Source organism: Ochotona princeps, chromosome 4, assembly GCF_030435755.1.
Source record: "Ochotona princeps isolate mOchPri1 chromosome 4, mOchPri1.hap1, whole genome shotgun sequence".
Classification (NCBI taxonomy): Eukaryota; Metazoa; Chordata; class Mammalia; order Lagomorpha; family Ochotonidae; genus Ochotona; species Ochotona princeps.
This window is the reverse complement of record NC_080835.1, coordinates 61,545,856-61,573,477: the sequence shown is the minus strand read 5'-3', so window position 1 is coordinate 61,573,477 and position 27,622 is coordinate 61,545,856. Positions and strand designations below refer to the sequence as shown.

Here is a 27,622-nt window from a genome sequence, read left to right as displayed (position 1 = left end):
CTGTCTGGGCCTGATTTACTTCATGTAACAGAATGTCCTCCTGATTCATCCTCGTTGTGAATAGTAGAGTCTTTTTCTGTATATAGCTGCCATTATACAAATTGCAATATTCCATGTGACTCATTTTAACCATCTTGTAAAATTTAACATGTGTCATGTGCTTACTATGAAATTAGCATGCTATGTTAAAAAGAACATGATAGTTATTTTCTTTATTTTAAAGGATTGTATATATGATTTGCAGTTATAATGCCATTTAAGCAACATGAAAATTTATTGGTACTTCACCTATCCCTTATCAAATAATTTCACATCTTGCTAGAACTCTTCATCTATAAGAAAACTAAGATGAAAGATTCATTCTTGGCAAACTTTAAGTATCCAAAGTCTATTGCTGCAGCATCACTTTACCCAAAGAAATATAAAATCCTACACACACACACACACACACACCCTCCCTCCTCTTTGCTTACCCTTCCCCAACCATCTCCTCCATTGCTTTCAAAATTATCTTTCTAAAAGATATTACTTCAAGATCAGGTGTGCAGAGCCTTGATCTTTCAAAGGAGATTCCCAGACAACTTCCAAGTCCCCACCTCTCTCAAACCAGCATCACTTACATAATTGTTTTCCCTATCCAACACAGGACTGGTGTCTTATCCTACACTTGGTCCTGAACTGTCATGCCCCTGCAGATATCTATACCTAGAATTCTCTTTCCTTCTTTTCCATCTGTAGTATTCCCACTCATTTTGACACCTTCACATGTCAGTTCCACCATGACACCATCTTTAATCTGCCCAATATTGATTGTCTTCTTCTCTGAGTTCCTAGATCTGTATTCAGATACTTGCTATGTCCCTTATTGTGGTTTGCACATTCCATTACTTGCATAAATTCTTAGAGAACAGAAACTCTTCTTGCTTGGATTTTATCTTTTCATTATACAGCTAATATGAATTTTAGTACATTTGATTAAGAAGTTACTGAGTGAGTCTCCCCTTAGTATTGAGGGGGAATAGAATAGAATACTTAGCATGGAATACTTCCAGTATGTTGTAAGTGCTGAAGAAATGTTTATTAAATAAAGAACAACTTGAAGCCTCAAAATTAGTTGTAGAACTGGCAAATGAATAAGAAGAGTGGACATTTGTTGTAGATGGTGCCTCTTTTTTTCTTTTGCACAAAAACTTTTTGACCTTATTAGATATAAACTCCCTTTCCCTTGTACAGCAAAAATATAGATACCTGTTGCTTTGTAATACAACACAAAGAAAAGATGACTAAACTTTCAACATTGTAAACATTCTAAAATTCAACTTTAGTAGCACTGGAGAATTTTAGAAGCATTGAGGAGCCGGCATTGTGTGCAGCGGTTAAGCTGCCACTTTGAATGCTAATGTCCCACATCAGAGTCCCAGTCTGAGTCCTAGCTGCTCTGCTTCTGATCCAACTCCTTGTTAAGAAAAGATTAGGATGACATTCTTGGTTCCTGACTCTGATCTGACTCAACCCCAGCTAGTGGAGCCATTTGAGGAGTGAACAAATACATGAAAAAGGTCTCTTTCTCTTTCTACCTTCCAAGTAAATAAGTAAATAAATCTTTTTTAATACATTGATTACAACCTAATTACACACTGTCACAAAGGATCTCATGAAGCATTCACATGGATGAAATCAGGAACAATCTTCACAGTATTTGCTACCTTTTCTTTCTTCTTCTTTTGAAGATTTATATATTTTTATTTGAAAGGCAGACTTACAGAAAGAGGAGGGGTGGAGAGAGGGAAACAGAGAGCTTCCATCTGCTGGTTCATTTCTTCAAGGGCCACAATGGCCAGAGCTGGGCCCATCTGAAACCAGGACTGAACAAACTCTCCCAGGTCTCCCATGTAGATGCAGATGCCCGAGCACTTGGACCATCCTCTGCTGCTTTCCCAGACGCATTAGCAAGGAGCTGGATCAGAAGTGGAGCAGCGGGGACTCAAACTGATGCTCATATGGAATGCCAGCACCACAGGTGGAGGCTTAATGTACTATGTCACAGCACCAGCCCCCCATTCGTTACCTTTTCACTAACATAATAGTGGTTTATATTTATTTGATCCATGATAACTAAGTAGTATTGAAATAATGAACTACAAGACATTTACTTGAAGAACTAGGTGGATAATAGGTGTTACTGAATAAAATACAAAATAGACAGTTACTTGTTAAGCTGCCCTTATGAAAGCAATCAATATGCCTTTGCATTTAATTTGAATACTCAAGAAATTGTCCGGAGAATGCGTGAACTTCAAAGTGGCCTGTAGACAAAAAAAAAAGTGGTGTTCAATAGTCAGTGAGTAGGAGCTTGAGCAGTCAATGGAGGCATTCTGATTTCTGCCCTATATTCTTTATCAGGGTACTTGAGTTTGTTAAAGGAAAACAGAAATAGCCATGTTGATTATTTCCCGGAGTCTCAAAAGCATGTTCTGGTTTATGGAACTGTGGCAAAAAGTGGTGAAATGTTTCATTTATTTTCTTATACATTCAATCAACATGTTTCTGTATGTATGAGTGTGTGTCTACTATGCCTCTGTTGATGATCCTCAGAATTTGTAAAATAGAGAAACAAAAAATCCTCCTGAGAGAAGAGATATAAAAAAAATACATAGATCAGCATAAAATGATAGTACCACAAAAATTTATAGTGTGCAGGAAAAGCCATGCTACTAATATTACAACAGAGATCTAAAAGATAGATTCGATCAGTGCACATGGCTTGGGGAATAATGAACTATCCTAGAGTCCTGCTGAGCTAAGTGTGGTCCACAGACTAGCAGCAGAGATATAAATGAAAACTAAGTTCTTAGAAATGAGAATTATCAAATCCCAATCTAGGCCTGCTAAGCCAAGATCTTGATTTTATTAAGATTCCCAGGTGATTTGTATGCACCTTAAAATTTCAGAAGCAGTGTTCTAGTGTACTAATCCTGAATAAATTGCCAGTTTTTGCTCTTGGGTTTGACTCCCTCCACCAGGAACATTGGGCAAAGTCATACTAGGTTTTTGTCACCAAGTTTGATTTCTGGTATATGTCAGCAAATGACTGGTCATGATTCAATACTTTTACTAGAGATAAGTTAGGTTACAGAAAATTTAACAAGTTCGTGTGCCATTCCGTTGTACTTCAGCTATTTCGTTTAAACAAAATTATCAAATAATGCCATATCTTGCTAGAAATCTTCATTTAGCAAGACAACTAGCCTATTCAGCAGCTTTCTTCCCTCTGCTTATGGCTTCATCTGTATATGAATAAAGCAGTGAACTGGGAAGAAGTTAACCTGAATCTATCATTGGCAGATGATTCTGCAACTCTAAAGTCCATGGAGCATTAATACACACATTCTTTAGGCAAATATATATTTATTTAATTAGATTTACATATTTTTTATTAATTATTTTGCATTATGTGACAGTTTCATAGGCTCTGGGAATCCTCCCATCCCTCCCCACACCCCTCCCCCCTGGTGGATTCTTCCACCTTGATGCAGTATTACAGTTCAAATTCAGTCAAGATTCTTTCCTTGCAAACGTATACCAAGCATAGAGTCCAGCTACTTATTGTCCAGATGGGTTGAACAGTTTCTTGGGGAGACCATTTCTGGTCCAAAGTTAGAGCTGGTATAATATCATCCCAGTCAATTAAGAGTCCCAATATATCATCAACAGCAATTTGCAACATTATGGAATTGACATGGTTTTGAGTAACCAGTATGTTAAAAAAAAAAAAAAAAGAAGCAAGTTCTTAACCACAACCTATGATTAGCTCATTGACATTTCAATTTTAGTTTATATACAGGACCGGCTGCTATATACCTTAAAATGGCTATAAGGTACCATTCAGCTGTCTCATGTCTATTTCATTTTAGTATTTAGCCATTTGTTGTGTTGAAGTATAATTTTGCTGATCTTGGCAGATTTTAGGATAATCTATACTGGCTTGTAACTCTAACAAGACATTTGTCGACAATTAACGTGCAGAACATTTTTTGGGGTGGGGGATGCGCAGGAAAATCCTCAACACCATAGTGAGGAGTGACTAATCTTTGTGTCCCACCCAGCGAGGCATGAGCCAATCCACGCCAGCTAATTAGATTTATATTTAAGTAAAGCAAAAACTAGTTTAAGAAATATTTTCAATTCCTCTTAAATTTAATAATTCCAAAGGAAAAGTAATCATTCTTTTCAGCAAGAAATGAAACTGATCTTATTCAGGGCAACCACTGCCACAGAACGTACACCACAGTTAGACCATGGTGCATTTTTCTGTGAGATCAAAGGTGTAAGAAAAGTTCAAACTGAATATGCCTGTCAACCTCCTGAAGAACATAAACATCTTCTGTGCCCACAGATTCTTAGAAATGAAAGTCTATATATGCCATCGAAGAAGCTTACTTGCAATACAAAACATATTTCTTTCCTTAAATCAGTATTGATTTAGGTTTATGCATATGAATGAGCAGCTGTGGCATATTAGAATATTTTCCCAAGACAAATAACTGCATCTTAAATGTCCAGGCAAGATTTGTATTGTCCAACCATAAATCTTGGTCAGAAAGTATATCAGCATCATAAGGCAACATTTTAGATGAGCGTTTTAAAAACAGATTTATTTATGTATTTGTTTATTTGTTTCCTCATTTAGAAAAAACAGTTGTTTTTTTGTTTGTTTTTTACAGAGACAGAAGGCGTGTCAGTGGGGAAAGTGGGCAGCAAACTCTCAGTATTCCCAAAACTGTATTACAGAGTACATGAAATTTATTTACTTTATATGAGTAACATAATTTTTCTTTTTTTTTTTTTTTTTTTTTTTTTATTTTATTTTAAATTCATTAATTACATTGTATTATGTGACACAGTTTCATAGGTACTGGGATTCTCCCCACCCCTCCCCAAACCCTCCCACCATGGTGGATTCCTCCACCTTGTTGCATAACCACAGTTCAAGTTCAGTTGAGATTCCCCCATTGCAAGCATATACCAAACATAGAGTCCAGCATCTTATTGTCCAGATAAGTTCAACAGCTTCTTAGGTATACACTCTCTGGTCTGAAGACAGAGCCAGCAGACTATCATCCCGATCAATTAAAAGCTCCAACATACCATCAGCAAAAATTTACATCACCATGGAATTAATTGACATAGTAACGAGTAACCAATATGGTAAAAGTAAATGCGATTTCTTATCCACCTTCTGTGACCACCTCATTGACATTTCAATTTAGGTTTATACACAACATATAACATTCATAACATAACTTGTTATACATAACATCGTGTCATCTTAAATTAAGGCAAACATGTGGTATTTAACCTTTTGGGATTGGCTCATTTCCCTTAGCAGAGTAACATAATTTTTCAAAGTAAAAAAAAAGAAACATAAGAAACATAAAGATTTTTTAAAGATTATTTTGGTGCAAAAAATTTGAAATCCGTGCATAGTTTTTTTTTTTTTTAGGAACATGAATTGTTAGTAAACATTTTAACATCCCTGCATTCAAGCTGAGATTAATGCTCCAGGAAAAGAGAACTTGGATCTAGCACTAAACTACACCAAACAGAAACCTGATCTAGAGAATCAAGTCAAGAAAGCATTGCAGAGAAATAATACTTTGTTTGATAAGTGGGTAGGTACTGATTTGCCAAAGCACAACAGAAGATGGTGGTAGAAGGTCGAATATTTCAGGAGGGAAAAATGTCTGAAGTCACCTTGAGAAGGAGGAATGGTATAAGGGAAGGACTGAAAGCAGACGAGAGAAAGGGGAGAAACACCGTGTGTAATGAGGCAGACAAGAGAGGCAGATGCAGAGCGCACTGGGCCGTTTAAAGTATTTGATTCTTTCTCATGAATATACTTAGAAGCCATGAAAGGAGTTAAAGCTTGCAGCTGGCAGGATTAGAACTGCTCTTCAAAAATAAGACTGTGAATGCTGAACAGAAAATGGCTTGAAGAACACTGCAGGGGCTATACTATAATTGAAAGGCACAAGTGCAGGTAAGAAATGATGGAGGTTAATTCAGCATGGTGGCAGAATAGGTGGAAAGAAGCAGACCAGCTATGGGGTCAGCACCATGATGGAGTAGGCTAAGCTTCCAGCTGCAGTGCTGGCATCCTATATTAGGCAACAGTTCATGTCTTAGCTGCTTTACTCTTGACCCAGCTCCCTGCTTATTGCCTGGGAAGGCTGTGAACGATGGCTCAGGTCCTTGGGCCCTGCACCCATGTGGGAGACACTGAGGAGGCTCCTGGCTCCTGGCTTCAGCTCTGCTCAGCTCTGCTATTGTGGCTATTGTGACTATTTGGGGAGTGAACCAACAGTTGGAATGTCTCTCTCTTTGTCTCTCGTTCTTTGACTTTGCTATTCAAACAAAAACAAGATAAATCTTTTAAAAAGGGAAGTAGGTAAAATGGGGTGGTGGTGGTAAAAAAAAAAATCCAAAATATGTGGGTTTATTAAAATGCATAAATGTGTCCATTTTATTAAAACGACTAATACTTGAATACTTGGAAGACTAATAAATCATTCAATGAAAGTACAGTGGGTATTTAATAAACTTATACCACCTGAAAAAATAAATGGATGATGTGAATGAACAAATACATCTTTTCTTAGAGAAACTCTTCACTTTCTTTGTGCTTAAGCAGAGTAAGCTATAGATGAGAGGAAAGGAAAGATGGAGAGAAAAAGAAAGTGCATGAAAGTGGGCCTAGCAACTAAAGTCCTCGCATTGAACACATCGGGATCCCATATGGGTGCTAGTTCTAGTCCCGGCAGTCCCGCTTCCCATCCAGCTCCCTGCCTGTGGCCTGGGAAAGCAGGTGAGATGGTCCAAAGCCTTGGGACCCTGCACCTGCATGGGAGACCCAGAAAAGGCTCCTGGCTTCGGATTGGTGCAGCACTGGCCATTGCAGTCACTTGGGGAGTGAATCATTGGATGGAAGATATTTTTCTCTGTCACTCGTCTTCTCTGTATATCTGACTTTGCAATATAAAAAAATAAAGCTTAAAAAAAGAAAGTGGATCAAGGAAAGAAAGTCATTAAAAACAGCATGAATAGAGCACTTAGTGTATGTCTAATGGCATGCTAAAATCTCTTCCTATGTTAACCCATTTAAACTTTGCAAACACAGGATTCAGGCTCCCTTGCTTGGCCCCTTCTAAAAATGAGAAAATTGACACCCACAGGTAGCATAAATGGGTTTCTCCAAGGCTTTACAATTAACATAGAGTAAAATCGGAGTTCACTTTCAGGCAGAGAGATACCTAAAGAGCCAGTGCATAGAATGCTTCTCAAGGAAGAAAAGACACAGATTTACAAGGTAAGAAAAGGATTGAAGAGGAAAAAAAATGGAAAGGGTCAATGGACATGGATAAAACAAAATACAGATGCCAGGAAATGGAGAGGGAGACAATACAAATGAGTCAGACAAGGAAATGGAGAGTCAGTCAGGTAGGGTTGAAGTGCATGGTTTCCAGTTCTAATTGAGAAGAGAGGTAGGCAATACTGGTCTCGAGCATGCCTCAGAGCTCTGTTCATCAAATATATGGACACAATTGTATTTGCCCTCTGGAGTTATTGGAAAACATTGGAGAAATTGGGTGTAGAATGATTGGAATATAATAGAACATAGCAAGTGGCAGTATGATAATTTCCAACAATTGTGTTCCTTTCCTTTATATTAAGAACTGTCCCTCTCTGTCAAAGACTGGGAAACGTTACGGTTAATGGTTCCTGTGTGAAATCAGATATAGTTCAAATTCTAGATCCACCAATAAGAATAGTAGCTGTGGGCAATTTACTTCACCTCTTGGAATCTTAACTGTAAAGTGAGGATTCATGCCTGTCTCCAAGGATTAAATGAAGGAACAGGTGCAATACCAAGCATAGCTCCTGATGGATAGTTCATTTTCCATTGGTAGTAATTATTGAGAGAGAGAGAGAGTGAGAGAGAGAGAGATTCAGTTAGGGAAGAGACCTTTAGAACTGAGGATACAGGCATTTGAGATATTTCTACAGTAATAAAATTGACATGAAGAGAATGCCTTGTGAGAAAGTGTCAATCAGCATCCCTCTGACAAGTGACATCCAGTGGAGGAATGGAAGGGGCAGCAGTCAAGAGAGCGTGGGGGGAGAAAGCCTGCTCCCTGTTCTCAATCCCACTACAACAAAACAGATTCCTTCTTCATAGTTAGCCTTGGATTCATGTGGAAGACCTGGACCGAGTTCATGGCTTCTTGTTTCCATCCGGCCTAACCCTGGCTATTGCAAGCATTTGGGAAGTAAAGAAGTGAAAGGAAGTCCTTTATCTCTCTCTCTCTCTCTGCTTAGCACATAAATAAAGTAATAAATACACAATGAATTAATGAATGAGCAAAACAAACTTCTATACCTTGTAGTTTCTCTTTTCTATGTTGCAAAGTAAATGCATGCCTGCTGAAATGCCTGCTAGGAATCACTTTACTCACCTGGAAATGTCAAGCACTGTTCTCCTATGCTAACAGGAGCTCTTCTGTAACAGCAGATTTTTTTTTATTTCCAAGATTCATTCCAGCATCGCTGCTGAGAGGACAAATTTAAGACAAAAACTCTGTTGATTTCATTTGGTAGTTTGAGTTGTGCAAGCAAAAGAAAACAGGTTGCTATTTCCCTAATGAACCTAACCTTGAGATTTGTTACGTTTTATACTTTTCAGTTTGCAAAAAAAAAATTAATAAATAAAACAAAATAAAATCTTGCACACGTGTGCCTCATCAGGTCACTGGAGTAACTCCGAGAGGTGAATTTTTTTTTTTACAGGCACAGAAACTTGTCATTTTTATTTGGATAACAAAGGGTCTCCAAATTATACTGAAAAATAAATCCTAATTATCACTCTTGTAAAAAAAAATTAACACACTTTTCACAAATGATTTATGTAAAAGAGAAGAAAATACACATAATTTTTTATAGTATCTCAAACTTTTTTATTCCCTACTATAGACAGTAATTTGTCTTTTGTTATCTCAGGTTTCTACAATTTCCAACATTGACCTGTGTTTAATACTGCTTTACTCTGCTAAAGACAATAACTGATCGCTTTCCTAAATCTAAGGATTATATAGTTTTAGTATAAATATGTATCACATATTTTCATAAAATTTTGACAAAACTGAATAAGCATGCCTTGCTTTAAGTCCATGTTCCTTCCACTGTTTATAAAATCTGATTTAATGATCAAGAATTCTTGTTTGTAACTCTTCAGTTATAACTGAGGTGAATTAAACAGATTATTACCATTATTGCAATTTCATAGGCAAGGAAGTGAAGTTTAGTGAAGTGACTTCCATTAGTCTTTGGAGTAGATCTGTGAGCTGAACTTGCACCCATGAACTCTGATTCCATTTTTTGTCCTTTCTATTCAACCCAAGAAATAGCTTATTCTTGAATTATCAGGTTATTTGTAACTTTGCCAAATAAATGTATTTTTGAGAAAACATTTATCTTTTTATGTGGTGAATGAATGCTTGATGGCACATCATTGTAGCTTTTTTTTTTTTATGATAATATTACATAAGGTCAGAAACCAAAATAAAGACAAGCATTTGTTGTTAAGGTGCCACTAGGGCCAAACATGTTCCATTTCAGAGATGGGTATCAAGTTCCTGTTCTGTTCCCAAAGCCAGCTTCTTGCCTGTGCACTCTCTGGGAAGCAGTAGGTGATGGACCAAGTAACTGGATCCCTGCCACTCAAGAGGAGGACCCCCATGAAGTTCCTAGCTCCTTGCTTTGGCCTGGCTCAGCCCTCAATGTTGTTGGGCATTTGGGAAGTGAGCTAGCAGACAGAAAGATCTCTCTGTGTCTGTATCTCTGCTGTTCAAATAAATGAATGAATGAATAAATAAAAAAGTCTTAAAAATCACAGTAACACTTTAAAAAGGATACAACGAGAAGCTGATATTCAATTCTGATTGGTGTCGCTTCTCCATTGCCCCTGTAAATAGCCGTTGAATTAATGAAAAGTACATTTTAACAAAAACTGAAACTCTCTCTGGGGATACACACACATCTTATTGGCAGTGTTTTAAAGAAGTAAAAAAGTTGGTTGCTCAATAGGAGGATGTGTTAAACTTTAGAGAGTTTAAGAAGTGAAAATTTGTTAATTCTTAGTTGGTTTAGCCTTGACACCTGTTCTTCATACCTTACGATGTCTTCCCAAATCTGGAGCAATCTTATAGCTGATAGAATTTCTTTCAGTGTGACTGTCATAATACCCAGTGTGCTGTAAATTGGTAAGGGAATCACAGTTCCAAAATAATCCTCCATGTAATTGTTCTTCATTAACCGATATGATTTTCTGGAAAAAAATGGAACATTTAATATCCTTGAAACAGGTCGCTTTAATCTAAAGGGATGTGAAATCACGGTTAAAGTTACCCTATTCCCTTAGAAATATGTGCAAGAGTTAACTTGTTTCATAGGTAGATGTCTTCATATAAAGATACAATCCTTCTTTCTTATGTGATTATGAATGTATCAGTTCCTCTTTAATTTAATTTTAATTTGGGGGTCACTCAGAAATAAGCATGTACATGACAGAATATAATTTCATTCCATTTTATCCAAATCATTTATGTTTATAATTTCTTTGAATATTTTAATTTCTTAAAAATAAGTATCCCTGCCGTGGGAAACTTTCCATTAAGAAAAGCAGTTACAGAGTTTTCCTAGTAGAACCTGCTCTCACAAACTAATTCATGTGCAGCAGATACACAAAGGGCATCCTGGAAGAACACAATTCTCTTTTCTAAAGATTTATTTATTTTTATTGGAAAGCCAAATTAACAGAGAGAAGGAGAGACAGAATGATCTTCCATCAACTGGTTCACTTTCCAAGTAACCCTAGTGGCAGTAGTTGAGCCAATCTGAAGTCAGGTGCTTCTTCTGGGTCCCAAGGGTTTAGGCCATCCTTTACTCCTTTCCCCATCTACAAGTCAAACAGCCAGGACATGAACTAGCACCCATGTGGGATCCGACCCATGCAAGGCAAGGATTTTAGCTACTAGGCTATCGCACTAGGCCCAAGAATACAGTTATTAATATACTGTAAAAAATAGTTGCTTTGGGTAACTCACAGGGAGAAATAATGATGGTATGGAGTGATAAGAACAGAATCCAAGGAGATGAAAATGTCAAAATTTGGGGAAAGGGTGGAATGACAGGATGACATGTAGAAAAAACTGCTGTGGAAAGCGAAATGTTTTTTACTTGGATAGAAAGACTGTTAAGAAGATATTTTTTCCCTCAATAGATTGAACTACATTGCAAGTGTAATTTCCAGGCATAATATGTACCTTGTTTTAGGTCCTTAGAAAAAAAATTAATGTACTTACTTAGCACTTTCTGTGTTGCAGGCACAGTTCTCTTAGATATTATATTTTTCATCTGTATTTATATACGTGTAAGTCTCCTCTCACTATTCCCTCCCCACCTATATCTTTCTCCCCTTGTACTTTGTACCAGAATGATACTAAACTTGTTCTATTATGCCTTGATGGTTCATCCTTTGTTAATTAACAATCTAACCCAAATTCCCTTCCTCCCTTACTTATCTGAACTATGCTTTTCTTTCAAAGAAAAGGCTAGAACTCATCTCCTCAAGGAAGCCTTCCCTAACTGCACCAGCCCAATCATAGTAGAGTGACAGGGCTTCCTCTCCTACCTGTATCTTGGCATGCCTGCATTTCTCCCTTAGATTTTCTCTCCAACCTAAGCTGTATAGGGGAAGGGAGTGACTATGGCAGGCAGTCAATAAGTTCTTGAGAACTAAATCAATCAGTATTGATTGGGCACCAATGATTTTTAAAAGTCTAAATATCATGAAAATGATTTGGGCTATATGGAGGAATTCTTGCTGGTCCTTAACAGGATAATAAAAAATGAATGGTAAACTTTTAGGCAGGGCTAGTGGAAAGTTTCTGTCCTGTGTCACCAGGAGTGGGCCTTAATTCTCTTCACACACTGTGAATGCTGGGATCCATATTTTCCAGATGAGGGAATAAAATGTCAGTGAAGTCACACAACTGTCAGGCCAGGGCAAAATTTCACCAGTGGCCTGCCTGATTTGGGGGTCTTTTTGCAGTACCACATCTCTGAGAGGAGGCAAGGACAGATCTGACTATCGCCTTGTGGGTGTTCAGTCACTCCCCACTTCTCCACAAAAAAGAAAAAGGTAGGGGTTCCATAACTTACATGGACTAAATTCCCAGATGTTACAGCACTTCCCTTCAGAGCTTCAGGAAAGTTGATGTGTGCCTGGATTGAGTCTGCTGAGCCACGTTGTACTACGAAGCCCTGAAGCTTCAGAATCCTCTCTTGTTCTGAGTGCACCTCTCTTACAGCTGGCAAGGTATTGCCTAATGAATTGCACACCAAGTGTTTGAGCAATTGAAGGAACAGGGCAGTGATGATGGCTTCAAATTGGATATAAAAAGAAAGCAGACTACCACTGAAGTGAGAATTTCTGAATGGCATTTTTTCTAAGTGGAACTGTGATTCGAAAGAGAAAAAAAGACATACAGAAAGGTCATGAAAAGAAAAATAATAGCAATTTTGAATTTCAACTCAATGGATGAAATCTGGAACATTCCAAAGGGAAATATTTTCTAAAGCTCTTTGCTCTAAGAAGATACAGATGTGGAAAGGAATTGTAGGTAACCCTCAAGAGATAATATGTCTTATAATAATTAATAAATTCTATTGGAATAAAGCAACATCAGAAATTGCTGAGGCTATGGAACTGTATCATGAAAAATAAAAATTAAAAAAATAAAAGATATGTAAGGTATTTTGCTGAGATAATGAACTAAGTTGAATTTAGGCTGCAGTGAAACTAAAACAAAAAGGGGGGAAATATATATCAGAAAAAGAATTTGAAAGAAAAAAACTGAGAAGGATGAATTTACCACCCATAGATAGTAATTAACTTTCAAACCATAAAGTGAGGTTACAGATACGCTGGGCTTCTTTCATGAACAACTGAAAAGGAAAAATCAAAATTTATGAAGAGAGGTAGAAAAATGCTTGAGAACAGAGAGGAAGTCAAAGCCAGTGCTTCTGCTGCTTCCTGGATATGTGATCCTGTGAACACTATGGCGCCTCTGCATCCTTCAGACCCCTCATGTGTGCAAAGGGATTGATAAAACATATGCTGGATAAGATAAAATCATAATTCCAGAGAAAGTGCTTAGTAACCCTGAACTACTAAAATAGGGATAGCTGATGTTTCAGAGTGCCTAATCTGTGCCTGACTATGTTCAATTTTTCCACTTACTTTTAATTCTTTTTGTCCTGACATAAGTACATGAGATAGGAGCTGTGACCTTCCGCATGTTTGGAGATGAAGAAACTAAGGGCAGAAGGCTTTCTCAAGATCACAGTGCAGCAGGGAAGTTTTAGGGCTGGGATTCAAACTCTGCTCTGGCCTCAGCGAAGTTGCCCTTGACCACGATTGCTGCCTGCCTTTTGCTAGTACAATGAGAGCCTTTCTACATTTCTCCCTAGCATGTATCACTACCTGTAGTTACTTTGCTTGTTTATTTATGGTCTTCCCTCTCTTGACTTCTATCTTTATTAGTTTATCACCCAAAATTAGAATTTTGTCAAGCACAAAGTAAATATTCAAGAAAATCATTGGAGGCGTGTTGAATTATGATTGTGCTTTCTTTTGGAAATTTAGCATGTTGAGAAATCTTAAGAGATGAAGAGGAAATCAAATAAGTGAAAGGAAATATATGCAAGATACTAAGATTCTAAGGTGAGATAGAATGCCTCCGACAAATTGGCCAGACAGGCCTTGCTTGTGTTACCTGGCAAAGGGCAAGGACAAGGGAGGCATGGAAAAGGGGGTGTTTTTTTTTTTGCCTTTTTTCAACTGGAGAGAGGTAGTGAATTTTGTATCACACTACCTGTAAAAAGCAAAGGCGTCCGAATTTCCATCAAAATATACACAACAAAGTCACAGGATATGTTAGTCTGGGATGTGGCTGTTGATAATAAGCAAAACGTGGGTCCACACTGAATCTTGAGAGCATGTGAGTGTATATTATGTTCATTTTATTTCCTTGACATCATGCTGTTACTCAGTTGCTACGGTGTTGACAAATATTATTATTGTATTTTTTTCTTACGAACAATAGGGAATGGATACTAAGACTAATCCTTGGAACATTTCACTGATTGCCTTTTTTTATGATGAGCTATGGATTAAGCCATTTGTTTTTGATGCTGTTTCTTTGTACTCCATGGCAGTGCTGGATTCCACTGTGCTTGGAAGACAACCATGCTTGTCTTTCATTCTGTTATCAACAACTGAGTGAAAACGTATGTGCCATGTATTTTTGTTATGGTTATCTTTTATAAATAAACTGCCCATTTTGGGGAGTGCTTTTGAAGCATTATTACCAGTGCTTTTGCATTCTGTTTTAACCACTATAACAAAAGGTCCTTAAGGCCAGAGATCTGTGATTTAGCCTAGATGTGAGGAAAGACAAACTTGGTTGTCAGATTTGCAAGAAGTCAGACTGACAGGTCAGTCCTGTAGATGTTGGCAGCTCAAGAAGGCACACATTCGAGCCTGGCGTGGTAGCCTAGTGCTCAAGTATTTGCCTTGCATGTGGCAAGATCCCATATTCAACAACTATACATTCAGTATCTACTATAAATCAGCATCTTCTGTATCCAAGAGCTAGGAGTAACAGGATAAGACACCTGCTACCACCACTGTCCATGTTCCCCAACCCCCATCATTACTCACACTTTCATCCCTTTCATTGATTTTCCCAACTCTGAAACAAAGTCTGGTAGTGAATTCTCGATTATTTACATGCTTCTAGCCCTGAAATAGTACTTTTTTACTTCAGGTGAGCTGGTGTGAGGCATACTCTCATCTATTTAGAAATAGCTTCTACTTCCTAAGTATCCCTCCTTACTGAGAAATCTACATGTTTTCAGTTCTTATGCAGATATTTGTTCAGTGCTAGTTTACCTTCTCTTACGAAAGACCGCCAGTTGCTCTGGGCTAGACCCATTGTCTGCTTTATAAAATGCAACTGCTTTATAAGAGAATACTATCTAAAAGATCCCATCAGGGCCCGGCTTGGTGGCCTAGTGGACAAAGTCCTTGCAATGAACATGCTGGGATCCCATATGGGCGCCGGTTCTAGTCCCGGTGGCCCCACTTCCCATCCAGCCCCCTGCCTGTGGCCTGGGAAAGCAGGTGAGATGGTCCAAAGTCTTGGGACCCTGCACCTGCATGGGAGACCCAGAAAAGGCTCCTGGCTTCGGATTGGTGCAGCACATCACTGGCCATTGTGGTCACTTGGGGAGTGAATCATTGGATGGAAGATCTTCCTCTCTGTCTCTCCTCTCTGTATATCTGACTTTGCAATATAAAAGTAAATAAATCTTTAAAAAAAGACCCCATCAGCTATAAAGATACACATTTAGTTAAGAAATCTAAAAGTGTAAATTAAAAATACATTTTACAGTTAATTAAATATAGCAATCATTTGTATTTTCCACATAACCCACCAGTTTGATAGTCACATGTTACACAAGTGAGATGGTCTGTGGATTCTGTGGCCTTATGTATGTATGCCTTTTTTAAAAAGATTTATTTATTTTTATTGGAAAGGCAGGTATATAGAGAGGAAGACATACAGAGAAAGGAAATACAGAGAGAAAGATCTTCCATCCACTGGCTCACCCCCACGCAGCTGCAACAGCCAGAAATAAGCTGATCTGAAGCCAGGATCCTAGAACCTCCCCTCCAGGATTTGGGCATAGGGTCTGCAAAGCTTTGGGCCATCCTCGACTGCTTTCCCAGGCCACAAGCAGGGAACTGGATAGGAAGTAGAGTAGCCAGGACACGAACTAGCATCCCTACAGGATCGCAGCACATGCAAGACAAGGACTTTAGCCACTAGACTATCACACCAGGCCCCAGTTTGCTATGTCTTACTAATACATCTTCAGAATGTTCATGATTCCCTTTCCCATGCCCTATTTGTGAGTCCTGCAATGTGGGACAGAACTGATCTGAAACTGATAATTATTATCAGAATTATAATTATTTTTTAAAGATTTATTTATTTTTATCTAAGAGACAGATTTACAGAGAAAGAGAGAGAGAAATTTCTTCTGCGGTTCACTCCCCAAATGGTTTCAATGGCCAGATCTGAGCCAATCCAAAGCAAGGAGCCAGGAGCTTCTTGCAGGTCTCCCACATGAGTGCAAGTGCCCAAGGAGTTGAGCCATCCTCCTTTGCTTTTCCAGGCCATAGGCGAGATACTAGATTGAAAGTGGAGCAGCCACGACACAAACTGGAGCCAGTATAGGCTGCCAGTGCTGCAAGTGGAGGATTAACATGCGAAGCCACTGCACCTCCCCCTAGCATCGTAATAATTAATGAGTGTCCTTTATAGAACCTCCAGAATTTTCCTAGTAAAGAAAAACAGTTTGGCCAAAGCACCTCAGCTTCTAGTGTAATTTTTACTTCTGAGATGTTAGTCTGTTTAAATAGCAATGAGCACAAAGCTCTCTCATCTAGCATTCTATATTTTATTGTCAATAGGAATCTCACTAAGGCTGGGGCTGTGGGAGGACTCATTTCACAAAGAAACAGGCAATGTGGCAACCTGAGTGTAACTCACTGAACAATGAATCCAAAGAGAAGCTACTGTAAATTGAAGTCCTGTAACCAAATATCAATAAAAACAGCTAGAAAGAAATTGCATTTGCTCAAGTTTTCAGGTCACAGTTGTGTTAATTAAAAGAACACCCAAGGGAATCAAGCAATGTTTTGAAAAAGTTCCTCCATGCCTCCCCTCTGAAATGCATTCCCTTGCTGTTCACTGTGGGTGCTTGCCCTCCCCAGTAGCAATACTTTGCTCTTGCATGTGCTCTGATTGGGAATTACCATCTGCTATTCAACCATCACGTTAGAGCTTCAGTTTTGCATTAACTCCTACATTCCCTTCCAGCACAGCTGAAGGTTTTATCCTCCACAAAGCTTCCTGGTTGCTCACTTTCTATATTCTATATTGTATTTCATCAATGGAGAATGCTATGACTCTTTTTGTCATAGTAATTATGTACCTCTTATTCTCCTCTTTAGTCAGAATTGTTCTTCTTCATCTCAGTCTGTGGACTATAGTAGACACTCAAGGCATATCCATTGATAGAATGGATAAAGTGATCAGTTAGCCATTTACTCAATCAATAAAATCAAGTAGATATATACTTCAAAGTGTACTTTCCCTGTTGTCATTAGAAGCTTCTATTTCTTAGCTTTTTTGCTTCACCAAAAGTTCAGCAATCATATCCGTAAATGTATTTTATTAGCAAACAATAAACATCCCAGGGCATTAAATAAATGCAAGCAGTATTGTGAATAAAGAGATATATACAAATCCAGAATGATCAGCATAAAAGTAGCATTGGAACTATGATATTTAATTTTTATAAGTAATTTCTTAAGTTCTTGACAGATGCCAAGAACTGAGCTAAACAGAGTATATGGATTGTTTGATTAATCTTTTAAGAAAGCTTGGGAGACAGACAGTTGCATTCTCTTCATTCTGGAGACTAGCAAACTGAGACTTAGAGACTTAGAGACGGGAAGTGATCTGTACCTGATGACCTAACCCTGAAGTAGCAGAATTGAATTTCACATGTGACTCATGTATGACTATATTAGTGCTTAGCTGTGCTAAACTGGTAGGATTTGGATAAGTGTACCAAAAGAATAAGATGGAACAGGCTGCGTCCGCAAAATGTGCAATGGGAATATACTGGTAAGCTTGAGAATCAAGAGATTCAGTTCACAGAGGTCCTGGGATGGGGATGACAAGATCCATATTTCTCAAGAGATGCAGAACATGAAGCAAAAAGGAGAGGAAGGCCTGAAAATGGACAGGACTAAATGACAGACGAAGGCTGGAACACATCCTGCTGAACTGGGTAGGACGCTAACCAAAGGAAGTGGCAAGTTTGCAATGTTAATCTCTCAGTGGTGAACAGAATTGATAAACTGGGTAAATTGTATTACCAAAAAGATTAAGATTTATTTTATTTGAGTCAGAGTTACAGAGAGGAAGAGGGAGAGTCAGACAGAGAAAGAGAGAGATCTTCCATCTGCTGGTTCTCTTCTCCAGTAGCCACAATGGCCAGAACTGGGCTGGTCTGAAGCTGGGAACCAAGATCTTCTTTTAGATCTTCCACATGGGTGCCAGGGCCCAGGGCCTTGGCCATCCTCCACTGCTTTCCCAGGCGATCAGCAGGAAATTGGATCAGACATGGAGCATCTGGGACACAAACCCAGAGTCCATATGAAATGCTAGCACTACCAGCAGAGGATTAGCTCCACTTTTCTAGAAAATTAAAATGTTTTTCCTCTTTCCCAGAAAGTGATAGAAAACAAAAACTGTGTTTGAACTTAGATCTCTGTGTAATCACTTGTGTATAACTACTACCTGACATAAATTCCATAACAATTATGTCCTCATAACCCATGCTTGGCGGATTCAGACGGTCTCTCCTTCCTGTATTGTCCAAAGCCAGTGGGAGCAGCAGACACAGAAATCAGATGGCCTGAAGCAGTCTTTGTATAGGCGGTTATGAGAAGCAGTTGGGAGAGAAAGGCCTATAAGAGGTGAAGGAGACATTCAAGAAAGGGGAAGGGTCTGTTAATAGAACCTTAAGCAATCGGTCTGTTGAGGAAGTATGTGTGCATTTGTGTGAGCATGGGAATACGTGTAACCAGAGAAGCTAAGAAAGCCTAAAGCCCATGCATGAAGTCAGCTCCTTTAAGCAGCCTGAGACCAACACAAAGCATCCAAATCACTACTTAGACACCCACAGTTTGCTTATGATCTCTTCACCGTTGTCCCTAACCTCAGAAAGACTGCTGCTACTCCTCCCTACATGAAGACACTTTGGTTTGTTGTTTGTTGTTTTTTTTTTTTAGTTCTTCATGATACAGTTCCATAGGCTCAATGGATTTTCCCTCCCAACTTCCCCATTCTTCCTTCCCCCAACTGATCTCCCCTATATGATTACAATAATATTGTCCTTCAAAAACAGTCACAAGTCCATCATTCTGCTATTTAAATATATCGTGAATTGTAGATATAGATAACAGCAAACGTCCAGCCTCCTAGTATCAAGATATATTTAATGGTTTCGTTGGGAGTCCATCTTTTATTTGGGAGTAGAGATGCTTGCTGCGATGTATCTTCACTTCTTGATATGCGGGAGGAACTGTGTAGTGGAGATGCTTTGCTTTCAAACATAATCAGTTAGCCCTGCCATTATGCTTTCAGTAACGATCTTGGATCCCTCCTCTTGAGTACAGATCTCACCTCTGTAACACTTTCAGGCCCACTTTGGGCCATCAGTTGGTACTTATTAAGTCGTGATATTTCTAAAGTGTCAGAATGTAAAGAATGCAGCCTGTATTTTGTGGAAGTCAATCCAAATTGTTTAAAAATACATAAACTAGAGTGGGTGCGACCAGGGAGGAGGCGGAGGCCGAGTGAGAGGCGGCGGAGGTGGCGGCGCTGTGGGCGTTCGAGGGAGGAGCGCGAGTGAGTGGGTGGCAGAGTGAGTTTACCCCTAGAGGTGGTGAGAGGCCCGGGCATACTGGAAAGGTTGCAGTGCCTGACACCAGTGGGCCCGCTCCCGGTCCCCGGGCCGGGGAGGCAGCGGCTCAGTTGTGAGGAGGCGAGGAAGCAGGTGTCGGGTTCGGCCAGGAGGGCATGGATGTGCACCTGGACCCGGAGCTGATGCAGAAGTTCAGCTGCCTGACAAGGACGTGCCCATCTCCAAAGTTCCAGAGGCTGCTAGGCTTCCAGCTCAACCGGGCTGGCTGCACCTTCCAGGACATGACCAACTGGAACCTGCAGGCAGCAATTGGAGCCTACTATGAGTTTGAGAGCCCAAATATCACTGTGCCCTCCATGTGCTTTGTTGAAGATGCCACCATAGGAGACGGAGAGTCTATCCCTCCAGATACTCAGTTTGTAAAAAACTTGGCGGATCCAGAATTCTGGACCAGAGGCCAGTTTGGACATGAGAACATGGTGATGCTGAGATCGCTAGAGCCGCAAGAGATTGCAGATGTTAGGGTCCCGATGTGCAGCCCCAGCGGAGCAGGAATGTATCAGGGACAGTGGCGGATGTGCACTGCTACAGGACTCTACTATGGAGATGTCATCTGGGTGATTCTCAGTGTGGAGGTGGGTGTACTTTTAGGAGTAGCACAGCAGCTGTCATTTTGAAATGGAGTTCAGCACACAGCCGCATCACAAGGGTAGAAGGAAACTTCTACCCATTTCCCCTCCCCAAAAGAGCCGAGGAGCAGATGAAAACAACTAAAAAGACCCTGGGGGTTCCAAGTTCCACTTAATTAGCAAAAACACATGGGCTCCTGCTCCCAACCAAACCAAGCAAGATCAGAATAGACTCTCACAGAGCTCTGTAAATTTCTCTCCCAGCAGTCACGCAAACAACTTAGCAGTAGTGACTTACAGTAAGGGGCTCCACGGGCCTTACCCTTTTGGCCAGTCTTAAACGGGTGTATCAACAAGAAAAAGGCCTGACTTTGGGGGTAGGGCAAGGGTTTCCCTGGATTGCAGACCACATCGCATGGACTCCTGGCTCTGCCCCCCACACTCCCATCCTGGAAGAAGAGGAGGAAGCAGAACAGACTAGTTTTGAGTGAACTCAGTGTGCATGTGTGAGTGCTGAATCACAGCAGTGGTGTCGAGACTTCCAAGAAGAAGCCATGCAGCTGCCTTGGGCTTGGTTGATTAGGTGTCCGTCTAACAAATCATTAGGTCGCCTGGGAAGGAAAACAATTTTTTTTTTAAAGGTGGGGTGAGAGGGGTAGCCATCTTTCTAAACAAAAGTGATTTTGCCTACAGAGAGGTTGTAGTTTCGAGCACCTGTTAATTTTTCCCCTTCCCCACTCTTGTTTAAGCAAAGGATAACATGCTCTTCAAAGGATTAGTGCTTGCTCTGGATACGATTCAGAATGAAAACTACATGGCATGTTTGGGGACTGTGGGGTCAGCGCCGAAGGAGCATAGCTGCCCAGGATCGTGACTCCGGCTGTCCGACCCCTTTTGTTTTGAACGGCATCAGCCAATGAGTTATCCCCCTTCTTCCTCCTGTGTCTTTAATCTTGTGTTCATTTACACCTTTGACATTTGTGTTCACCAACCCTGTGGCTTGTTAGTATCAGAACCTCTCTGAAGACCAAACTTGCCTGTGTGACCAGCAGAGGAAGCCTTGAGGACAGCCCTTGGGTGATGTGGGAGTTTGAGACTGAAGGTGTCCTCCCACAGTCGCCTGCAATGGTTGACGTGGCTTCCCTTCCATGTTTCTCTTGGCAGGGAGACACGCCATCCTCCCTACTTCTTTGCTGGGCCCTTTACACAGTGGCTCCCCACCCATGTGTGACCCATGCGTGTGCCGTGGACACACACACAGGTGTTGGTACAGTCCACCATCAGGCGAGTGTGAAGGTGGTCCATGCTTCTCTGTGGTCACACAGCTCCTCTCCCTGTGTCCCCTCTAGTGGTCCTGCATGGTGTTTTCACGGCCTGTTAGTGAAGTCTGAGCTGTTAAAAATTCGAAAACAGCCCCAGAGGGGTCTCTGACCCCTTGATCTTGGAAACCACGTTTAGGTGGAAATTAGAGGACCTTCCATATCCCCTACTCCACCCCACCCCAGCTGGATGGTCGGTTGTTGTAAGGAGGTGGCCAAGGAGCAGGCCCTCTGGAGATAAGGCTGGCAGCCTCAGTGGCCTCCTGTGGATTCCAAGCAGATAGAGATGTGGCTCTCTCTGTGGAAAGCTAGAACCAGGCTAGAATAGCTGTCTGCCAAAGATAAGAGAATATGCAAAGCTCACCCCCTCCCTCCTTTGAGTCTTAGTTGGTTTGAGTCAGGATGCGGATCTAGGCTGCAATTGAAGGTCACCTGCCTGTTAGTGCACCCCCAGCCCCCCCCCCCCAGGGTTGCGAGACAAGCAGGGAGACCAGGTAATGAGGGGCTGCAAGGGGATGTAGAGTCTGGGTGTTAGTGAGGATTTGCCTGCCTATCTGTCTCTGTCTGGGTGTCTGAGTTCCAAAAAATGTGTGGTGTTTGTTCCTCCTCATCCTCTTCTGAGACTGTTTTTTTTTTTTTTTTTAAAGTCTGATTGTGGAAGAAAACGCTTATGTGAAATTCACCCTTCACCTTCCCACCTTCCTCAGAAAACCAAAGGGGGAATGTCCGTCTGCTGAGAAGGACAGTTTGGCACCCAGGTCGGAGCTAGAGGAGGGCCTTCCGAGCATGTGCTCTGTGTGCATGCACGAGGGCACCTTCCCTAGAGGAGCCTGTCCCCTGGGGCTCAGGCTGGCTTCTTTCTGAGAGCCCCATGAGACCCAGGCTGCTGCTGTTGGTGCCAATCTCCTGAGACACTGCCAGCCGGGAGCCCACGCATGTCCAGCCACTATTGCCTCCTGATGACCTGGAAGCATCGTTAGCTGTCCCTGGCAGGATCGGGGAGGCTTCATAAGCCCTGCTTTTCTGACTTGCCATCTGCCCCATGCAAGCTGCCCTCTACTTCCCAGCAGGGGCTTCACTGGCCACCATCCTTGGGTGTGGCCCTGCCAGAGTTGTCCTGCTGCTCCTCACTCCCAATCAGTTCAGCATCCCATATGCTTTGGCTTGCTTCCCGAGAACAAGCCATTCTAATGTACACCCTCTTGTAGAGGGCCAGAGCAAGTGCAGACTATCCTTGGCATGCGGGCACAGGAGGGTGAGTGACTTTCCCAGGCCCAGGAGGATTTCAGAACTGATGGCTCTCCTCCCCCTTGCTCGTGTGGATCCTTAGCAATGCCCAGAACCCATGTCCTCCCCTGCCCAGAGGCTTGCTAAAGGCTCCCTGTATCCCTAGCCCAAGCCTGCTCCTGGCAGTCTTCAGCAAGCGGCAGCCACCTCTGGGCGGGCCAGGACCATAGTGTGGTGTCCAGGAAGTGAGACAGACCCCTTCTTAGGTGACAGGTTCTGAGGCCAGATGGAGAGGCAAGGGACTCAGTTGTGGGCAGGAGACCCGGTGTGTGTGCGTGGAGTGAGCTGTTTGTGTAGGTGTGGGTTGTGTGCACATGTGCATGTCTCTTTGCTTTTTGCCATGGGGATGATTGAATTTGGGTGTTTTGGTACCCGAAACAGCCACTTTTCTCCCACAGCAAGGACAGGCCGTAACCTTAAACCATTAGGCTTAAATCCAGCTCAGAGGGAATCTCAGTCAACTCAGCTGGTGTGGCCTGAAGGTGGCCAAGGTGCCAGGACACAGGCACAAGAGCAAACAGATCCCCAGGTTCACTCAGCCCCAGCAAGAGAGGCTGGTAGGACTGCCAGGGCTTGGGAACATGAGCTCATCCCCCTCCCTGCCCTGTTTTTGTCGCCTGGGTGAATGAGCAGCAGCAGCGGTTGCCCCTTCCACCTGTCAGTAGTGTGTGTGTACGTGTGTAGCACACAAGCTGGGTGGGTGTTCATGGCAGGACCTCATGTTGCCTAGGACGAGATAAAGATGAGGAGGTTTTTTTCCTTATTGTATAAATGAATATTTGTATTATTAAGTTAAAACACACACACAAAATAAATAAAAGTACATAAACTGGTGGATATTCCATCAGGGAGAGCCAAGGCAATAACAGGAGGTGGATTGCCCCAGCCTTGGTAATCAGCTAGGTTTGAATTCCAACTCTGTCCCTTTACCTGCAAACCAAAAAATATTTGCTGAACAAAACTGAAAGATTACACATAATGATTTTATTCACACATAGGTTAGAGGTTAATAATCAACACTGGATGGCCCTAGAAATGCTGAGTCTGAGTGAGAGCCCTAAGTGTTAGATTATAAAATAGAAAACTCTTCTAGTTGCTTCTGTATTTCATTCCAATTGTTTTTGGATTACATTTTTCAGTGCTTTCTATGGTGTAGAGCACTTTTCTACTGTATTGGCTCATTTAATCATCACAAAAACCCTGTGAGGTTATTATCCTCTTCTTGAGGATGAAGAATCTGATACAAACAGATATGCATTAATCTGCTCAGACTCACAGCTTGTGTGAGGAAGATGCAGGACTCAAACCAGAAAGTCCGACCTCAGAGCCAGGACTTGAAGCCGTTATGCTTCCTCTGCACATGTTTTTATTGTTGTTTTGTTTGCTTTTAATAAAGAAACTATGAAAGTTAGCAATGTGTCGCAGTCTTTTAAAGCACAGAAAAAATGGATTTGGCAATATTCTACACTTCACCAATTACATAATTATACTAGGTGAATTGATGTTTGCCATCTTTAGCACACAAAATGTTGCATAATTTCACACTTAAAAATGAAATATGTGGGCCATGCAGGCAGGGACAGGCTCCGGGGAGGCATGATTCTGAAGCAGGTCATGCATTCTCATTTTCATTTTGGCCACAGTGATCCTCATTCTGAGTGGACGGCCTCTGAAGCTGTAATGACATCCAGAATTGTTCTTTTGACTCTTGAATTTATAAAGTTGCACAAAGAATTGTTTAGGGAGAATTAAACACACTATAGAAGGAATTGTACAGTTTAGTTCATCTCCTCAGTAGTCCTTTTATATATATAATCCCTTTTATATCTTTCACACATTTGGTACAGCCTTAACATGTTCAAATACAATTATCAGCTCTTTGCGTGTCTCATTGGAGGACTGTGGATTGCCGTGAATTTTAATTTTCTCACAGAGTTATATAGGAATGAACCTTAGCTAGTAAGAAAGTCGGCTGATTACCCAAGTACACATTTCAAGCTAAACTTGTTCTCTTCTCACTCAGTTGTACAGTGATCCCATCACTCCTGTGTGTCACTGCCTCCTGTCTCCTTCCTCTTAGAAACATAAGCTGTAAAGAGAATACTCTGACCTTTTGAGTTTTTTTTTATGGTTTTAACCATTTAATTTCTGTTTACAGATCTATTTTACACTCAGTCTTAGTCAAAAGGCCAAGAAGCAATTATGGATCTATTTTAATAGCTCAAATTCCTAACCTGCAAATTAACGCAGTAGGTCATACATTCATTCTTACTCTATTTTATCCAGTGACTGTTTAATATGGAGTACTGAAAAATCAAAGCAATGTTGAGTCAGTGGAAGTAATAGTATATCTTTTCTATGAATGTACTTCAAAAAATAATGAAAAAGCAGATAAGGGAAATCCCAGGGCCTATGAAACTGTATCATATAATGATAATAATAAAAAGAAGTAAAAAAGAAAAAATAATGAAAAATGTATTTTAAAAACAGGTTTATTTTGGTACAAAGTTTTTGAGCTACATATGTAGTTTTTTTTAACATAGTACGCATTTTGCTTAAAATGTTCAAAGACTCATGCTCCTTCTTATGAATCTAAACACATTACTGAGATTCTTGTAAATTAGTGCATTAAAAATACTGTGTATGAACACTTGTATTTATGTATGTGAAATGAGAAAGCTGAAAACAGTGTTCATCACAGTCAATCCAAGTATTTGCTATTTGCTTATGGATATCATCCACTAGATTGGCTTGAAATCCAGTAAACATATCCTAAAGTTTCAACATCAGAATACTCCCAATTTTGAGAAACATAAAGCAATTTTAAAATATTTCCTTCATAAAATTGTGCTGAACATTCAATATGAACTGTGTTCTTTCTTACATAATTAAATGTATAGTATTTATTAATCAATACATATTAAATATACTGTTTTATTTAAATAATCTTCAAAATAAGGTAGAAGTAGTTCAGATCTCATAAAATATTATTTTACTTTTTGAATATTAATTATAGGTAATGTTCACTTGAGTTTTCTCAAAAACAAATGGATCTGACAATTAAACCATACTATGTAGCAGTTAGAAGAGTAAATAATTTTAATTAAATTATCATGACTTTAATTATTCATTTTCCATTTGGGGATGTAACTTTACCATTATTGTCTCTGTATCTCACGTCACTCTCTTTGTTTTCTACTTATTTCTTTTTCACCTGGCAATTTGTTTTCCCCCATTCCTTGTTTTTCACTGAAATGCTAACATCTCTTGCATGACTATCATCACCAAACAGGTTAGACTCTTAACCTTTGATCCTCTTCATCATCTAATCGAAGCAGGCCATAAAGGGAGGAACTTGAAGTGATCGTGCTCATTAGACACATATTTCACCTACTGTCAAGAGCCCTCCACCCTCTTAATGCAAATGATAAACCTTCCCTTAGCACTTTATTCACATTACTTTGCATAATTCACTACTCTCCCTAATTAAGATCCTGAACAGAAGAGATCACATCACAATAACTTGAGTATAGTACACAGGGCAGAAGCCAAATTATTTATTGGTATTTCTAATCATCTGAATATATTTGACATTTAATGTAAAATAGAAACTGCAGTGCCGTCCAAGGACGTATAAAATAATAAACACTCATTAAAATGTTAGTGTTTGAAATTGCACCCCTGGAAAAAAAAATCACTATTGACCTTAACAGATATTTTTGTTCATAATATATTTTTTTTAGTTTTTATTTTTGATGATAACTACATGCTTGACCAGGGTAGGAAGGATTGAGGGTTAGGGGAAAGTGGGTGAAATCATTGTTTCCAAATTCTCTATTTCTTCCTGTCTTTGGGGGAAGGGGAGAGTTAAAGGGTGAAGCCACACACAGCCTCCCAAATGTCCTAGTACCCAGGGATGAGGAACTGCCACCAATATCAACCCAGAGTCCTGATGTAGTGCATGTTCTGAGAGTTCTGACAAAGTGGTTTGGAATCGGGGTGAAAAGAGACTTGAGGTTGACTACGTCAGCCAATGAATATTGGAAAGTTTGCCTCACCCTTGGATCGGTAAAATAGACAGCATTTCATAATATCTTTTTAAGACAGCCTACCATAAAGAGAATTAAATTAGTTATTTGGATAATTTAAGCTAAATACACCCAAATTATAAACACACAGTTTTAAAACTAAATAATCTCTATGTTTAGAGCAAAAATCATCCTCTTGTCTGTGTTAAAAGGGAGAGGGAAGGAACAGAGGCAGCGCTGGGTTCAATTGTATTATTGCATTATTGTATATTACAGTATTCACTATTTCAGATTGTATTAGCTCCTCAAGTTGTAAAATTATTGATTAACATTTAAATAGACCTCTGTATGAAATATTGGACGTTTCCTGGGAACTTTCAAGAAAGCATCCATGTCACATTATGTAAATTTTTAAAAAAGTGGGCCCAGTGCAATGGTTTGATTGCATTTTCAAGCTTGAAATCCCTTTCCAGCACTGGTACCAAACAGGTGTCCTGGTTGTTTCACTTCCCATCCAGCTCTCTGCTTGGGTCCTGAGAAAGCAGTGGAGGATGTCCAAGCCCTTAGAACCCTGTATGTATGTGAAGGCCCAGAAGAAGCTCCTAGATCCTGGCTTCAGATCAGCTCAGCTCTGGCTGTTGTGGCCACTTGGGGAGCGAGCCAGCAAATAGAA

The 27,622-nt window shown here is 40.2% G+C and overlaps 2 protein-coding genes across 5 annotated transcripts in view; both read left to right on the top strand.

Moving 5' to 3' along the window:
* DLG2 (discs large MAGUK scaffold protein 2) overlaps positions 1 to 27,622 on the top strand; it is a 746,421-nt gene that overhangs the window by 459,830 nt on the left and 258,969 nt on the right. The window lies entirely within an intron of this gene.
* On the top strand, positions 19,842 to 21,011 carry LOC101521127 (protein ILRUN-like). Its single transcript, XM_058663681.1, has one exon. It carries the CDS (start codon positions 19,842 to 19,844, stop codon positions 20,361 to 20,363), a length of 522 nt encoding a protein of 173 aa, XP_058519664.1. The 3' UTR covers positions 20,364 to 21,011.

Bases quoted from the DNA above. Each gene is read 5' to 3' on its own strand.
- LOC101521127 (XM_058663681.1), top strand. From the start codon at position 19,842: ATGGATGTGCACCTGGACCCGGAGCTGATGCAGAAGTTCAGCTGCCTG.